We start from the raw sequence: 18,181 nt of genomic DNA, 5'->3' as shown, positions 1-18,181 counted from the left end.
TTCCCCACAAAAATTCTGTTGGCAAGACACAGAAGCCAATTGGGAGAGCACGTCACTCTGTCAACAGAGTGGCCAGAGTGTCCAGCTTCTCTCTCGACAAAGCACGCACACAGAAGGACAGCGGACAGGGCTGCCCATTGTTCCATATACCCTGTTTGTAGAGAGAAGGCCCCCCCTGCACCCCACCCAAAACATCCACAGACTGACACTGTCAACAGCAACGTTATGCCTCACAGCTGAGGCGCAGAATGCTGCTGAAGTGCTGAGTTTTTTTCCACAAATTGTCAACAAAACGCATTTTGCACATGGACATTCCACCTGTGCTGCCAGCAAAACTCGCTAGTGTAACCATAGCCAATGTATTTAGGTAAATTTAAATGGCAACTGTTTGTTTAAAATTTTCATGTTAGTTCCTTATGATATTAAGCAGCTAGCATTTATAAGAAAGAAAAAGAAAATTACATAACTTTAAATTTCTTTGCCAAATGTTACACAGCAAAACCTATGGGGGACATGTCCCTTGTCATATGCAATGACATGGAATATGTCACTGGAGATGGAATTAACAGGTTTCCATTTATTCTTTATGTGTGAAGTGGTAGTCAGGTAGGCTTCCAAGACTGATCTTAATAGAATCCATGCACAATGGACCTTCTCTCAGTTACACTAAGGGCTTGTCTACACTACCACCTTCCTTCAAAGGAAGGATGGTAATTAGGATGTTGGGAGTTTACTAATGAAGTGCTGCCGTGCATAGGCAGCACTTCATTAAGCAAATTTCCCCTCACGGCAACTTCGAAGTTTTAAACTTCAATGTACCGGCACACATCTAGCCGCAGCGCACCTGCCGGTACTTCAAAGTGCCAGGGCAACTCTTACTCAACTCTTACTCTTTTGAGGAGCAAGGGAACTTCAAAGTTGCCCTGGCATTTCGAAGTACCGGCGGGTGAGCCACGGCTAGATGCGTGCCAGTACTTCGAAGTTTAAAACTTTGAAGTTGCCGGTCGGGGGGTGGTGGAATTTGCTTAATGAAGTGCTGCCTATGCATGGCAGCACTTCATTAGTAAACTCCCAACACCCTAATTACCATCCTTCCTTCAAAGCAAAGTGGTAGTGTGGACAAGCCCTAAGCATCCTTTAAAGTTATTTCATACCATCAGAGTAATATAAGGAGCATTTAGGATTCAGACTCACCGGCTTCCTGTTTTTTTACTTTATTGATATCTCCAACACCACACACACAAGTTTTAGCCTAAAAAATTTTCCCTGTGACTTCCCTACAGACACCACTGTTTTTAAAACTCTGGTTCCCTACAAAGAGACATTCCCACCTCCTACATATCAATGATAGAACAAATGAACTGCAATCTGGCAAAGCACTAGTGGTACATAAGCCAGCACGTTCCAGCAAGGTCCTCAGACTCGCAAACAGAATAGGTACACAGAAGAACACTGCTACACAGCATCTTTGGCACTATAACCACTAATACACGTACGAAAAATTAATTTGTATTCTACTGTGGCCAAACTGGCTGTGGGAGCTCAAAAAACTGTAGGAGTTCTTCCTAGCAACTTTCCTTAACAGTAATAAAAAAAAAAACAATCCCCAAATGAATTACAATTTAAATATCACACAAGTAAAAAATAAAACCAAATTAATGTAACATCTAAAGGTCCCTGGTGCAGGAAACTAATATCAGGCTTCTATTAGCCTACTGTTTTGAATGGCTTATTCTCATTTTTCACTGCAATGTCAAACTCTTTTTCATCCAAAATTAAGACTCTCTCTTGGAGAAATACAAAGATCACATCCACTGTCACAGGTTTATTGCACATGGTCTTCATGCTGATCTCACCAGTCCCCTCCAATTTAGAATCTTCATGTAAGGAATATTGTCATTATGCATATTTCTTAAATGATGTGAAAAACAAGGTAAACCAAATAGGCACCTATCTCGTGTATAGCCAAGTTTAGGTTCTGTATAGTTGATGATATCCTCAGCTGCCCAAGATGGTGACTGATTTCCACAAAGAATCATCTGAACTTCCTCATGGCTGAAAGAACTCAGCTTCTCCATTGGGAAGACTCGATTGAAACCATCTTAATTTACAAAGATAAAAGTAAAAAGACAGTCATAAGAATGTGTCTAAAATTTCAGCTTTTAAGCATTTTAATAATTAAACAGGAACTAATGTTTTTAAACAATGATCTGTTAGCTAAAGTCAAATGAAGAAATAATCCTATTTCACCAGGACTTTTTACAATTTACAAAAGGCTAATAATTATGGTCAATACTACAGTCAGCCTTGTTCAGCTGTTTGCTATGCCATGGCTCTTATTTTTATTTTTAAAACAGAGTGTTTAGGTTAAATCATCTATTCTTTTAAACCAGCTGGTGCTTGGTTTAGATCTGGGATTTATTTGTATATTTGGTAGCAATAGCATACACCACAACAGTAAAAGTCTGTGAGTTTAACATATGTCAATAACATATGTCAATATTTCCATTTTCTATACATATTAAGTAATGGTAGTAGTGGTTAGAAGCCATAATTTTTTTTGAATGTATGCAGGTTTGTGACTGTGTGACATTCGATATCACTACATGAAATCAGGAATGCCAGGGTTTCCGGATGAACAAGCACATCATCTTCAGAATCTACTGTAAAGTTACCTCTAAATGCATCCATCTGTTTCTGTATGCCAGTATGCATGCAGAAGTCAAACATTAGCTCCACATACTCCTCTGCATTATCCATGGTTACCATCTACGAAAAAATACACACCATATAAGAGAGTCAATCTTGCATTAAATGTTGCTGAGATGGAATCATGTTAAAACCCTGCAAGGAAGTTTGTTTCCTAACCTCATCTTCACCATTTGGCTTGAGATCCACAGCTGTAAACCCATACACTCTGGATGACGGGCAGAACTGGAAATTCAGACTGAAAAATATGGACAGGTATTAACAGATAATTCAAATCAGTGACTGCTTTTGCAGTAAATATGAGGTTTGTTATCTTAAAGAGGATAATCTCTTCTCACTACCATAAAACAGCTTGTGATTCATTTTATACAAAAACATGAATGCTGTGTGAAGCCTTAAATATTGGAAAGCTATATAATTGACTATGATAAAAGTAGATTTTTTCAACATTAGTGTAGTTACACATATCTACCTTTTCCACTATCTTAACAAGTGTATGACCTTTCAAATAGTCAATTAATATCTTTATAATTAAATTTTGAAGCTCATTTTTAGTAGTACATCTTTGGTTTAAAATCATACAAACATGAATGAACATTCTCAGTATTTCCAGGAATAACACAGTAAACCCTTGATTTAAAGGACAAACAGAGGGGAAGAGGTGTCCATTAATGCCAAAAGTCCATTCAATCCAAATGGGTATGCTGTATGATAAGGCACTAACCTTCCCAGCCCATCAGTCACTCCTGTCCTCTGCATCCACTCTTCCCTTCCACCCTGCTGACCCATTCTTCCCCTCACCACCACCACAATTATCAGAAAAGGAGCTGCTCACTGGCCTGGCTCCTTACATCTCCCACAGCTCTTCGCCCACTTAGTGCGGCCGCTCCTTTGGTCCTGGTGGCCCCAGCCATGGTGGCAGCTCTTCTGGCCCTGGCAGCCCCTCCAGCCCCGGTGGTTCCAACAGCAGATCCAGCGAGTCGCCGGCATTTATTTGGGATGGGGGGGGGGGGGGGCTGGTGGACAGCATCCGTTATTTCCAAAGTCCTTTAAATCAGGATCCGTTAAATCAAGGATTTACTGTATCAGCAGTAGCATGAACTGGAGCTACTCAACAATGATGGCCCGGTTCTGTACAGGCTCAGCATGGATGGACTCCAGTGACACTCATGCAACCTCTCGGAAGCCAATGGAAATATGAGTGTGTGGCGGGATTTGCCTGGGATTTGCATTCCTAGAGAACCAAGGTAAATCATATATATAATTCTTCTCTTTTGGAATGCAGACTCCATCAGTAATTTACCCCGTTTCTCTAGGAATACAAATTAGAGTGGCAGCTTTATGCATACAAACAGTATATTGGGTTTTAAGCTTTTTTTAAACAAAAACTATAATAAACATATTACCAGTTAATGCCATGCAAAGGATGTGTGAAAAATACGTCAGTTTGATTAACCGAATATTGACTGTTTTCTTAGTAAAGGGTTTCACAAACTGTATTATGATTTCATCCACCAATGAAATGGGGCCAATTTGGGGGTCCACGCAGAAGGAATGCGGGGTCCACAGTACTAACATAACATGGGAACTGAAAAACCCATTTTCAAGCTAACACTATGCAAGAGTTTTAAGGATAAAAAATATATTTAACTAAACTGTGATAGCACCAGTACTTTTAAATAAAAATATCACTGTAGTGTTCAGAAATTAAACTAAAATCTTTTCTGAATCCATATGCAGATATTAGTAATTCAACTGAACAGAACAGAACTGTGTGTATAAACATATGTACAAATATAAAAATGAATCTCTTACCCTAAATCCTCTATGCTAAGTGGCGGCCCGGAACCTGATGGGTTCTTCAGCATTAATTCCTGTAGTTTTGTGTTCTTTTCATCTTCTGAAAGACCTTTGTTACTTAAAATCTGACGTCTTTTAACTGAAAGGTCTTTAATATCTTTTAAAAATCTGGCTCTGTGTGGATTTACTAATTCAAAGTCTTCCCATGTTAAAATTCCATTAAACCAAGCAGGGGGTTTAGGTTTTGGTGGATCAAGAATAAATTCTGACTTGGAGTCTTCTTCAAAACTTCCTACTGACAGTGAATCATGTCCCTCTTCTGTAGAAGCCTCCGACTGACTTTCAGTGCAATGCAAGTCTCTGTCACCCCGTGACTCATAGATTAATTTACTCATATTACTTTTTATGTCACCCATGCACATGAGTTTGAAAAAAGGTTTAGAAATGGGCAAATCCACCAGTCTGTTATCCTGAATGCATTTAGCTAAGAAAATTCCAAGGAAATGAAATAGTTTGGTTATTCTTTCAAGTTCATCACTATCTTGCGGGAAAGGTGCTGTGAACAGTCCACATGATCTCTGTACATAATATCCAGGGGGTTTTAATCCACCTCCAATATCAACCTGGTTTTAAGGAAAAGAGGGGAAAATGGCAGCTTTATGCAAGATAAGTTTAAATACATATGCTGTGTTTACACTGGTCTATTATTTGCCTTCTCAGAAGAAAAGCATCATAAGCATCCTTCAGTGTAACAAACTGATAGAAGTGGTTGATTGAAATGTAAAACACTTTTAGTCTGTAGTTTTCATTTCAATTCAAATGTAGATAGAACACTCAATATTGTTGTGGTATTTGTTAATATAGCAACCCAACTATAGTAAAAATAAACTAGCAATATGAATTTTATATTCTCTCATCTCACATTGTTAACATAATATACACACACACACAAAATGACATCAAAAGCTAAGCATGAAAGTCAAGCACTCCGTAATTAGAAAATGAAGGAATGGAGAGACTAGACCTTCTCATTAACAATACTGAGAATTTCTTAACACGGACAAAAAAATATATTTTTCCTTAATCTTGTTCTCTGAAACAGCCAAGCCATTTTAGCTGAACTCTTTAAATAAATAAATAAATCCAAAGTAAACACCTGGCAGAGAAAATTTCAACCTATATGGTTAAAACTTGACATAATTATAAGCAACCAAAATTAAAATGCTGAGTTACTTTTATCGCCAAATAATATTTATTCTTTTCTGAACCATCACAAGTAACAATGATCCATACCTGACGTGATTCATCATCTGGAAAATCGTCATCGCAAAGCCAAGTTCCCAGCTCTGTCCTCTGGAATTCTGCTGCTACCAGTGCATAGAATTCCAGTGTAGGCCCCAAGCCTGTTCCTTCCTCTCCTAAAAACTCCACCTGAAATACATGATGAAAGTTAAGAGAGAAAAGAAAGAGTAGAAAAGGGAGAGTCTCAGAGTTCATCAGGTAAATATCATTCATAAAAGTGTTTTAAAACTACTCTAATAGCAAGGACATGTTTTACCTCTAGAACAGACTTCCTGTCTGCATGAAGCTGCATGATATTTTCAGCCCATTCCATCAGGGATTCACCTCGTGGAACTTTCACTCTTTCGTGTCTGAGGCGTCCAACTCTGAATTCTCCTGGATCATCCCGTCGTACTGTACTTGTGGTCCTTGTTCTCTCAACCGTGGCTTCACGTCTGTTCTGCAGCCACACAATTGCTCTGGTAACAGAAAAAAATTAGATATTTCTTAAAACTATAAACTAAACACATTTCATTCATAGGAACCCTGAGAAAACTGGGTACATAAGTCATGCTATTAAGCCCTAAACACTAAGGCTACATCTACACTACAGAGATCTTTTGAAAGAAGCCCTTCCAAAAGATCTCTTCTGAAAGAACTTCTTGCGAAAGATTACATCCACACACAAAAAGTGGATCAAAAAAAGAGTGATGTGCTCTTTCAAAAGACAGCATCCACACAGCCCCCCCTCTTTAAAAAGAATGGGCCAGGGATCAAAAAAATCACGTGCAGTGAGGACTGCTCTTTCGAAAAAAAGGACCCACATGGTATCTACATGTTTTTCTGAAAGAAGCTCTTCCTGAAAATGGAGTGGAAGAGCATTTTCTCAAGGAGCTCCACATTCTTTCAATTTACTTCCAAAGGAACACTTTGTGCGTGTAGAGGCGCCACAGAATCTTTCAGAAGAGCCCCCTTCTTTTGAAAAATCTTTCAAAAGAACTTCCAAGTGTAGACAGAGCCTCAGTGCCATAATGACTTGTACTTCTAAATGTTTTCAGAGGCACCTGGAATGGTTAGAGACAACATCTCTTGTTGTTTTATTAATTCAAACAACCAATTACTTTTGCATTAATATAATGTATCAATCTCATCTCCTGGCGCTAAATGAACAATATAGCAAAAGAGAACACTGATATACAATATTTTATCTGAGGGAGTGCCTATTAATTGCAAGGGGAATGAAAAGAAGGTAATAAGGCTTTGCTCTTATAGTAGTGTTTCATATTTGAAGTTCTCAGAGCACACACTTATTAAATTAAAACCCAAATTATGTCTGTGAAATAGTTATATATTATACCTGTCATAAAATATTGACAAGCTAGAAAATATACAAACAACACTGAAACACTGTCATTTATACATGTAGTTGAGAAGAAAAAGCAAAAACATAACAGTTTAAAGGATGGGGGAAAATCCAGTAACTTTAGCCAAAACTTCCTTAAACTGTTAGAACTTCACAGGGAAGGTCTCCCTGTTTTTCATTTTCTCATAAGCTGGGTCATCAACAACAAACTACTCCCTAATCAGCCCACTTGGCTGCTTTTTCCACTGTAGACAAGTGACTTAAAATAAATTTGCATAAATTTATATTTCCCATAGTACTACTGAGAACTTTTTTTAAGCGTTTTGAGAGCCTCTATAAGTTGAAAGATATACGAAGTATTAACAACAAAGTGTATGAGTATGCTCTGCTAGATGCCTTTTATATATAAAGAACACAGTTAAACATTTATCTTCTATTCTATGCATTAAAAACAACGTACACAAATATGGAGATGAACCCACAAGATATGTTTCATATGCTTACTGAGTTAAAGTTTCTCAAACCCGTGCAATTTATCTCAAACCTAATTATCTGTCTAAAAGACAATTATTTCCATAAATGGAGTTCTTCAAGATTGTTGCTCATGTCCATTCCAACGTAGGTGGGTGCACTTGCGCATGCCCAGTTGCCAGAAAATTTTTCCCCAAAGTCAGTAGCCAACTGGTTGGTACAGCGCCCCCTGGAGTGACACCCATATAATGCCCAATATAAGCACCTCCCAACACACCTGCCCACTCAATTTCTTCTTGCCAGCTACTCTGACAGCAGGGAAAGGCGGGAGGATTTCAGAATGAACATGAGCAACACATCTTGAAGAACACCCGTTACAGAAGTAAGTAACTGTCTTTTCTTCTTCGAGTGATTACTATGTGCAGTCCAATGTAGGTGAATGCAAGTTGACATTAGAAGGTAGGGTCGGAGCCCCAGAATGAATGCAGGATAGCCCTGCCTACTGCAGCATTCTCTCTAGCATGCTGTGTGATAGTGTAATGAGTTAAAAAGGTGTGAATGGAAGAACAGGTTGCAGCCCTACAAATCTCCTGAATAGGGACACAAACTAGGTAGCCATGGAAGAGACCTGCGCCATTGTAGAGTGAGCCCTGATTTGAGGAGGGGGATCCCCTGCTAGCCTGTAGCATTCCTTAATACAATCCACTATCCAGGAGGAAATTCTCTGGGATGAGATTGGGGGGCCCTTCATCCTGTCTGCCACAACCACAAAGAGCTGCTGTGACTTCCTGAACAGCTTGGACCTGTCTTTGTGGAAAGCCAAAGCCCTACAGACATCTAGGGTATGTAAACTCTACTCCCTTGGGTAGCATGAGGCTTAGGGTAAAAACAGGCAATGAAGTATCCTGATTGATGTGGAAAGAGGAGACCACCTTTGGCAAGAAAGCTGGAGGGGGTCTTAGTCTAAACTTGTCCTTGTCAAACACTATATACAGAGGGTCCACGGAGAGGTCCCTCATCTCAGACATCCTCCTGGGCAATGAGATGTCCACCCAAAAAGCAATTTTGTAACTTAGAAACAGCAGACAGCAGGAAGTTAGGGATTTTGAAGAGGCCCACAATCTTAGCCAAAACCAAATTGAGGGCCCAGAAGGGTAAATGGTCCTGCACCGGTGGCCTAGCCTTCTCTAAGCCTTTCATAAATCTCTTGACCACTGGGTTCGAGAACACCAACGAAAGGCCTGGACCAGGATAGAAGGCGGAAATAGCCACCAGGTGTACCTTGAGGGAAGTGAGAGACAGCCCTGACTGATTTAGGTACCACAGATAATCCAGAATAGAGGAGACTGTGGCCTGTAAGGGAGACAACCCCTTCAGGGATGACAAAACTGCAAACCTTTTCACCAAGTAAGTGGCCCTTGTAGAGGGCTTTCTACAATTTAATAGCACCTCCCTCACTGGGTCTGAGCAGGGAAACTGCATTGCACTCCATGAAGCTTCCATGCTGTGAGGTGAAGAAACAGGAGGTTAGAGTCCAGAAGCCACCCCTCCTCCTTTGACAACAGGTCCAGGCATTAACGGTAGTGTTACTGGATTACATACTGACAGGTCCAACAGAACCAAGTACCAGTAACTGCTTAGCCCACACTGGGGCCACCAAGACTACTGAGGCCCAGTCCACTCAAACTTTGAGGAGGACCTTGTGGATGAGGGGAACTAGAGGGAACACATACAGCAGTGGACTAGTCAGGATACGTCAAACGCATCTGCCCAGGACCCAGGTTCTGCTAAGAAGAAAATGTTTGACACTTCACATTGAGGTATGTGACAAACAGGTCCACCTGAGGATAGCCTCAAACTCAGAAAGTTGATTGCAGCACTTGTGGGTGAATGGACCACTTGTGGCTGATGAAGGACCTGCTGAAGAAGTCTGCTGTGGTATTGTGGACCCCAGGTTAGTAATGGGCCTGCAGAAAAATTTTGTGATGAATGCAGAACTGAGATACCCTGAAGGCCAGATGACATAGGGGAGAGGATCAAGCACCTCCCAGTCTGTTGATATAATATATTGCTGTTGTGTTGTCTGTGCTCACTGACACACGACACCCTCCAATTTTCCTCACCTTGGGCTGGACTCATGCTGGGGTCTGCCACACATTCTTGGTGGTCTGGGCAATGATTTTTATAAGAGATAATGCCACTCTGGTGGGACCCGATCAAGACAGACTATCTGTCATTGAGTCAGCCTTGTCTTGACCTCCTCCGCCTGCATCCCCAAGCCCTAGGCTACCTGGCAGAGCAGCTGTTGGGGGCCCTGGCTGTCCTCCAGGACCAGGGACACAGAAGAACTGGCAACCACTTCCTCTGGAGACCAAAATGAGGCGGCACAAGCCTGCATCATTTAGCCCACGTCCATGGCTGCAGACAGGTCCAGTATGCTCACCCATCAGTGAGATGGTGTAGCCAGACAACCTCCTCCCCACCACCCCACTGTAACTACTTCAAGGCACAGATGTGCTGAGCCATTGAAATCTTGGGAAGCACAAAAGAATAGACAAAGGGGGACAAGCAGGTTGTTCCTGGAGCCGGGGCCTCAGGCTACCCTTGATACTGATAATGATACGCCCACATAACGTTCCAGGAGAGGAATCCTACGCCCATGTGAAAAGAATGTTCTGTCTTAATGATTCAGTTAACATTCGGCTATCTTCTCCTAACAAATGCAAATTAATCTAGTAACCATCTTTTGAGACTGGCGTCACAGACATACCAGCACAACTGGTGTTAAGGAAGATGTGTACATGACCCAAGGGGTATAAAGTAGGGCCTAGCAGCAGACATGAGCTGAGCTCCAATTGCCTAACCTGCTGGTCAGGACGGGCCTTTGCCTCCCGAGGTAAGGGGATGCCCGCCTCGCACTCTTCTTTCCGAGGGATTGAGTGACAGACACTGGCAACGCTGGAGTGGGATGATGCAGGGGTGAAATTATACCTGATATGTATTATTTTGCACGCGTTTAATAGGTTAAGTGTCGTCATTGTAACTAAAGTTAAATTGTAACTAAAGTTAAGTTTAACAATCTAAATTACCTGAAAGTTTAGATCTCTTACATGCTAAACTTTTCACTGTAATAAATCACAGTAACCACTACGCTAAGCCTGACTCCTCCAGTGATTGCACTGAGCCATACACAGCCAAAGAACCCTAGCCAGCTTTTGGCTAATTAAGGTCTAGAGTGCTGGAAACTGGGCGTTGAGTTTGGCTGCCTGCCAAGGGACAAACTCCTGGGGCATCCGTCAGCCACCCTGGCTGCCTGCTGCGAAGGGACTGTCTGTCCTAGCAGTTAAAGACTTGGATGTAAAAGAAACTCCTTCTGGCACTAAGCACTACCCCAATCAGCCACCCCTTTAAGTGCTGGCTAACAGCTGGAAACATCTATGATGCCTGCTCGTGCACTGCTGAGCCCACAGAGGGCTGTGCCGAGCCCTTAACCAGTGGAAGAGGATGGAGGAGGAGCCATCAATGCCGACCCCACCCAGAACCCTCCAGGTCCCACAGGTGCCAGTATGGCATTGATGCTTGGCCTTCCAAGGTATGCCCATGACATCTCGCCTGATGACAATTAGGGACCTTCTCTCAGCTTCAGTGCTGCAGGAGAGCAGCCCCTGTTGTGTCTCTTCTCTTTGTGAGGCACGAGGGACTGAGACTTATGTATCCTGAGAGGGTGAGGTTCCAGCCCTTCACCATGGTGTTGGTCTCCACTCCCCTTTGCCGACACTGTGGCCGAACTCGGTGCCAGTGTACTCCGCACCGAAGACGACATGCTCAGCCCAGTGGACAGGGACTTCTCCAGCTGGAGAGCTGCCTCTAGCAACAAGACATTGAACCACTGCATCCTCTTCTTCACGGTTCTCAGTCTGAAGGTCCTACAAATTCAGCAACTGGCAGATCTCACTCAAACACTTCAAGCAGGCGGAGTGCAGATAACTTTTTGGCATGAGCTTTCCATAGTCTCTACAAGCCTTGAAGTCTGGAGACCTCGGCAGGCCCCAGCACCAAGGCCTCGAGGAGGGGGAGCAGCCTCCCTACTCAGGCCTGATGAACTACTCTGCTAAGAACAATTACAACTATTTAAATAACTGAACTATTTAAAACTCAACTAATTAGAGCCATCTCCAAATAAGGACTAAGTGCTATCAGCTACTAACACAATTGCTCACACAAGCAAAGGGGAGTTCCAGCAACCAACACTGCAACAAGAAGGAAGTAAGTGCGGGAGTGGGTCACTGTATCAGCATCACTCTATGGGGTGCCGTACCAACCCGACGGTGACAAGGTAGGGGGAAAAATTTTCCAGTAACTAGGCATACATGAGCACGCACACCTACATTGTAATGCACATGAGCAACCACTCAAAAAAGAACAAGTAATTATTTCAATATTCCAAATCCCTGAGCAATTTCAAACAGTTACCAAACTGATCAGATGAATGGAGAACTGCTTCCTCGTTCTCCCTTCAAATTATACATTCCCAAGGCCTATGATGCTCATGATTTAGCTCTTCTATGCAGCAACAATAGACCACAGTGGTTCAGGAGCCAAATTAGCAAGTAGGATTACCCAAAATAGTCACAGTAAGAGTGAATTCATTATTTCCCTGACTATTTTTATATTTTGCAGATACAAGCATTTTTCGCACAGCAAAATGACTGACCAAATAGTATTTTATCAACAACAGTTGGTTAATAACATAGTAAAAGCATCCTAACTGGTTAATAATATCACAGTGTTTTAAAACCATGTGCTGCAAAGAGTTGCAGGAAGTGCATTAAAAAGCCATTTGTGGTACGCGAACTTCAGTCTGAGTAACACTGCTCTAAGTATTACTAGTCTACAAAAACATCAAGATTTTAAACTCTGAGAATTCATGGCAACATGGGGCTAAAACAAAAGGAGCTTATTTTGTTCAGCAGAAAAAACAGGCAGCCCTCACTGTTTCATACTCCTCTGAAGGATTAATGTTGGCATGTTAAAGAACAAAATATTGTGTGACTACATACACAGAAATTGATAAAAGAACCAAACGTCTCTTTTTTCTCTTTATTATGCTCAGTACAGGAAATGTTAAGGGGAGAAGAGGATAATATGCTGACATAGTATGGGTATCAGTTTGTATTGATACAAGTTTGACAGTTAAACATGTCATCCCAAACTGATGTCAATAAAATCTTTATATCATGCTGCAATATTATATACTGTAAACTCTTTCATATCTGGCAGCCCCAGATTGCCAGATATTCAAATATTCTGGATAAGAGAGAGATATACCTAACAATGCATAACACTAAAGAAAAACAAGATTAAATATAAAACAAAAAAAAATTTATGAAGAGTACTTTACCAACAACAGTAGTATTGCACACTGTAAACTTATACTGTACTTGCTGTATAGATTTGTATTTACTTTCACTAGACTATACTTATGGAATATGTGACTAAAATTTACTTATGGTTAAAATGCCAGTTATCTGAGAGTTCTGAATGATAGAATGTCTGATATCAAAGAGTTTACTGTAGTTTGTACGTGTCACATACGTAACCAAGTTTTAGTAATGTTCTTGAATATTAAAAATGAGTCTCTGCTAGTATGGTGGCAATGATGCTTTGTTCCCCTTTTCATTACATAAAACTAAAATCACAAATGTGTCTTACAACTAATCAAAGCATATAATAAACTATTTGATTTGAGGCCCAACACAATCAACTGTTATAGCGCTTTCTGCCAGCTACAGTACACATGCAAACAAAGATGACATGCTGAAGATCTAAATCAAGTTTCCTGTGAAACAGCAAACCACAGAAAAGCCTTCCATCCACAACCTTCTGATATGGTGCATAAATAAATAGTTTATAAGCTATTTTAAAAAAAATCTCAAACATTTCCACATTTTCTCCTTTTCTTAGAAATTAAGTTTATTTAAAAAACCTTCTTAAATCACAAAAGAAAAAACACATTTTTTCATGCAAAGTCAAAGAAAGTTTTTACAGTAAACTATAAAACATACATTTTCAAGACATCTCAAAATACATTCATTGTGATATGTAATACCTCTTACCTTGATGCTCCAAATGCTGTGCACGTGAAATATAGCTGTCTCGTTTCAAATGGTATTAAGAATGGACACTTGCTAGTTAATTGTTCACACCAATCTGGCAAAGCTCCACTGGCTAGTGCCAATGGTTCCTGTAATTAAACACAGAAATAATTGCCATGAGACCTTGATATAGATGAATTGCTTCTTGACATGGGAGTGGGGGGGAGGAGTGGGGGTGGAGAGAGAGAGTGAACCCCTCCCTCCCTGATGCCTGCTGAGATAAAACATGGTTGTAGTGATGTCCACAACAAGAAAGTCTTTGCAAATCTGGCAGAGGCTCTCCCTAACGTTTTAGGTAGCTAAAATACAAGTCCTTGAAGAGTATAGACTTGTTGCAGGAGGTGAGAGTCTTCAAGACTGGCAACTAAGGCATTCCTTGCCAATGGCTAATGGACAACATTCCTGAATTAAATTCTGAATTAAACTAACCTAAAACCATCAAAAATTATTTACAACTAGCCACACCTCAGGTTGAATGCACATGTGGTTGTGGAGCACCTATAGGAACGTACATCTTGAAGACCTGCACCAGTTGCTTAACTTCCTCTTCTTTGAATCATGTCCTTATGGGTGGTCCTCTGTAAGTGACTGTAAGGTGACTCTCGAGCAGTATACCACAGGGAGGTTTAAACTTAGAAGTCAAGTCCCTTATGGACGATAACACTGTGGAGGCCAAGCTAGTGTTCAAAGCAGAGTCTCCAATAAATGCACATTGTCCTGCAAACTTATGCATGAACACCAACTTATCAGCTCTATGGTGTACCTGAGAAGTTCAGGTGTTATGTTACTGAGTCTAGCAGCAAGCTCTCTTTATTGCCTTGTGAACCTCTTTCAACACAGGCAAACCTATACAAGTTTCAGAGTCCGGGACTGCATCCACTACTAATGTATCCAGATCTGAGCATGGGGTTGCCTCAGAATAGTTAAGTGCCTCTCATAATATATCTGGAAATTTCTAGGACAGGAAAACCTTTGTAGGACCAAGAATTGATCACTTGAATTTCAGCAAATCCAACACTTACGTATAAGATTGACTTTAAAAATCTAAGCTGGGATAGTCAACTGGCCAACCCAGGGCCAAATCTAGACTACCCAAACCCCAGAATCTTTTTATTTACTAATCATCATCATCTTCCTAGTTTTTTTTTTTTTTCTATTGTTTTCTCTGGAGTCTGGATGTTGACAAAAAATACCTGACTAGCACTGCCCCAATAATTTCAAAGGGATAACTCATGTATTTAAAATGTTCTGTTTGCTATGTCAAGACATAAATTTGAAAAACTGACTACAGTGGCTTATAAAGTTCACTTTACCAGCTATCGGAGGGGTAGCCGTGTTAGTCTGGATCTGTAACAGCAACGAAGGGTCCTGTGGCACCTTATAGACTAACAGAAATGCTCAAAACTTTTCTGTTAGTCTATAAGGTGCCACAGGACCCTTCGTTGCTGTTACTTTACCAGCTGTGAGATACCAAACCAATCAAGACTATAAACAATATTAAAATGATAGTATTTATATATTTACCTCAATCTGTTGCAGAATTTTTGTAGTGATTTTTTTGCTTGTAAATTCATCTGGTGGAAAATTAAACTGAAGCTGCTCATCTTCTGAAAATACGAACAGAAATTGTTTAGTTTGTTTTCAGTCAAGTGCTGAATAAACCACGTTAGGCTACTTACAAACCTTCTTGAGTAGTTTGTGTTGAGTAAGGGTCACTTGCAACTATATACAGAATACGGAGTAACTGCAAAACATCTTCCACACCACAGGAATTCTGCCCACTACCAGCTTTGGCCTGAGGCTGTTCTCTTGCCAAATTAAGAATGTCAGAGTTCTGAAGAGTGGAAATGGTTCCCTGGCTTAATCCAGGTTTTGATCCATGCTCACAAAAATCCTGTAAAAAGGATTATTAGAATGAAATATACAGAATAGTATTTCACAACTGTGTATCTTAATCTCTATGTACAAGCATGGTTACTTTGTTTAGCTTTTCAGAGCATTCATTTTTTTTAAAGTACAAACAGTTGTGTGATCCAGATTACTATCTGACTGCTCACATCCCTCCTCGTCAAGATCCTTGAAGGCTGCAAATGAAGCACACCGGCAGCCTCTCCCTGCCTTCCTTTCCCTCTCACTCCCAACAGAAAAGAAGTCTGGATGTGGACATATACCTTGTATGCAGCTATGAGCTGAGAACAATTTCTGTTTTTCCTAATACTTTTATTAGTGCCAGTTAACTTCCAGTGGCGCAGGAAAGCTGACTCTGCATTCTTCTGCAGGTAGGTTATTAAGTCATTCTTTGGTAATTCATCAGTGCCAAGGTATTGTTCCACATGCTCTATTGACCAGCATCCCTACAACAGGAATCACCAAAAGTTGGTCTTTTCTGACTGTGAAGTCCCAAAGATTTCACATGCATTATACACATTTTCTTTAGGAACATGCATTCACAATTCTTTTCTCCCATTTCTTCTTAATACTCAAGAACTACGTTGGTGCTTTTTAAAAACAATGTTGCATTTCACAATGGCAATGACTTGTTTTGTGACAGTTTATATACCCACACATACGATTGATAGATGTACCAAAATTAATCTTACCATTTTTCCACTCTCTTTTTCTTTATCAGAATCCTTCATTTCTCTGTACACGATTCTAAACATGAACATATGAGTGTTAATTTTTAAGTAGCATTTCAAAATAGCACAAATTTCTTAAACAATATTACTGATTCACCTAGACTCCTTATTACAGCCTCTACAATGCACAGTTACACTTTATCTTTTTGTTTGAAGTTGCTTGCTTTTCACGTAACTTGTTTTGAAAGAGCAGTAGCAGGTAGCAAGTGTAGGATGCCCCAACTCAGAAGAACAATTACACTCCAGCTCACAAACACCTCTTTAAGGTCTTCTGGCAAAGCAATTAAACCCTACTGCTACGGTTACACTACAGCGATCTGTCGACAGAAGTCACTGTCAGAAGAGATTTCCCCCAACAAAACTTCGGCAATGGAGTGCGGCCACACAGGCACCCGGAAACACAACAGACAGGGCTGCCCGTTGTTCTAGATGCCCTGTCTGTTGAGAGAAGGCCACACAACTTTTCTGTCCACAGAATCTGTTGAGAGCAGTATTATGCCTCATGGCTGAGAGGCAGAACACTGCTGAAGAAAGTGCCGAGTTTTGTCTACAAACTATTGACAAAACACATTTTGTGCGTGGATGTTCCACCACTTTTGTCAACAGAACTGGGGATCTGTCAGCAAAACTTGCTAGTGTAACCATAGCCTATTTATTTAAATGGGGCCTGAATGATCCTACAAATGCTGTTCTCTAGAATGGTGCTAACAGAATTAATTTATTTAGAGACAGGGAAAGAATATCATCACAGTAGGATGCCTTCAGTCATGTTTGAGGGTATGTCTACACTACAGTGTGACAAACACAGATATATTTGAGCTACCTTTGACACAGCCTGATCTAAGTGAGCTTGAGCAGCAACAGCAGTGTAGTCCTGGCAGTTGCTCATATCTGTGAGAATCCTGTGCAAGGGCTGGGCTAGCACATGTAGCTTCCTGTGTTGTTATGGTATAACTATTGTTAGTTGAGCTAGTTATATCCAAAGGCAACTTGGACATGTCTATGTATTTTGCAATCACACCTCCTAAATGTAATGTAGACCTACCCTGAAGTACATGACTGAAGGCATCTCAGGTAGATCAGGCTAACGGGATCAAAGGCAGATCAAACACATCTACACCTGTTACCACCATACCTCCTAATTGAAGGACAGATATACCCTCTGGGAACAATACTGAAAATGGCTTACAGAGAAACCAGTTAGCTCCTTGAATGCAAGTGAGCAAACATACACTATCGCTGAAAAGATGACTGGGATAGCACTCAGAAGAAAAAACTTAGTTACTAACATATTCCATCATTAATAAGGTAGTATGCTTCACAGTTCGTGGAATGGAAAACATGTCCACTGTGACTAATGAGGACACACAAAATCAGCAATGACAAACCCTACAATGCACTACAAAAACATGACTGCAATAAAATAACTTAGATAAACTACAACACAAGTGATGGAATGTCAGAAAGATATGGGGTTTTTTTGTTTTTGTTTTTTTTTTTTTTTTTAAAACATACAGTCTATATAGCTGGGTATGTCCGGGGAGTGAGCCACAGCCCTAGTAGCTATGGCAGCCCTGCATTATTAGGGACACTGATGGCTTCCCAGAATCTCCTTAAATACTGTATTTTTAGAAGAGTAGCAGGAAGAAGCAACTGTCTTCAGATCCACTGCAGCAAAACCACTCTCCTCTCCCTCAAGTCATTAGTTGCATATGGGATCAATTTCCTTGCTTCTTTTGAAAAAAGCATAGTCCAAGATCTTA

The 18,181-nt window shown here is 40.7% G+C and overlaps 1 protein-coding gene across 5 annotated transcripts in view; it reads right to left on the bottom strand.

The window, feature by feature from the left end:
- HECTD1 (HECT domain E3 ubiquitin protein ligase 1) overlaps nucleotides 1-18,181 on the bottom strand; it is a 94,521-nt gene that overhangs the window by 1,984 nt on the left and 74,356 nt on the right. For all 5 annotated transcript variants that reach the window (XM_074996882.1, XM_074996886.1, XM_074996884.1 and 2 more), the window contains 11 exons: nucleotides 16,380-16,434; nucleotides 15,951-16,133; nucleotides 15,463-15,673; nucleotides 15,304-15,386; nucleotides 13,741-13,868; nucleotides 6,068-6,269; nucleotides 5,803-5,940; nucleotides 4,525-5,132; nucleotides 2,869-2,947; nucleotides 2,676-2,769; nucleotides 1,951-2,101 (listed from right to left, as the gene is read on the bottom strand). In XM_074996882.1, the coding sequence (XP_074852983.1) occupies nucleotides 1,951-2,101; nucleotides 2,676-2,769; nucleotides 2,869-2,947; nucleotides 4,525-5,132; nucleotides 5,803-5,940; nucleotides 6,068-6,269; nucleotides 13,741-13,868; nucleotides 15,304-15,386; nucleotides 15,463-15,673; nucleotides 15,951-16,133; nucleotides 16,380-16,434 (1,932 nt within the window). The remainder of the gene's footprint in view (nucleotides 1-1,950; nucleotides 2,102-2,675; nucleotides 2,770-2,868; nucleotides 2,948-4,524; nucleotides 5,133-5,802; nucleotides 5,941-6,067; nucleotides 6,270-13,740; nucleotides 13,869-15,303; nucleotides 15,387-15,462; nucleotides 15,674-15,950; nucleotides 16,134-16,379; nucleotides 16,435-18,181) is intronic.

Source organism: Carettochelys insculpta, chromosome 6 (genome assembly GCF_033958435.1).
Source record: "Carettochelys insculpta isolate YL-2023 chromosome 6, ASM3395843v1, whole genome shotgun sequence".
In the NCBI taxonomy this organism is placed as follows: domain Eukaryota; kingdom Metazoa; phylum Chordata; order Testudines; family Carettochelyidae; genus Carettochelys; species Carettochelys insculpta.
This window is presented reverse-complemented; position numbering and strand designations above follow the sequence as displayed.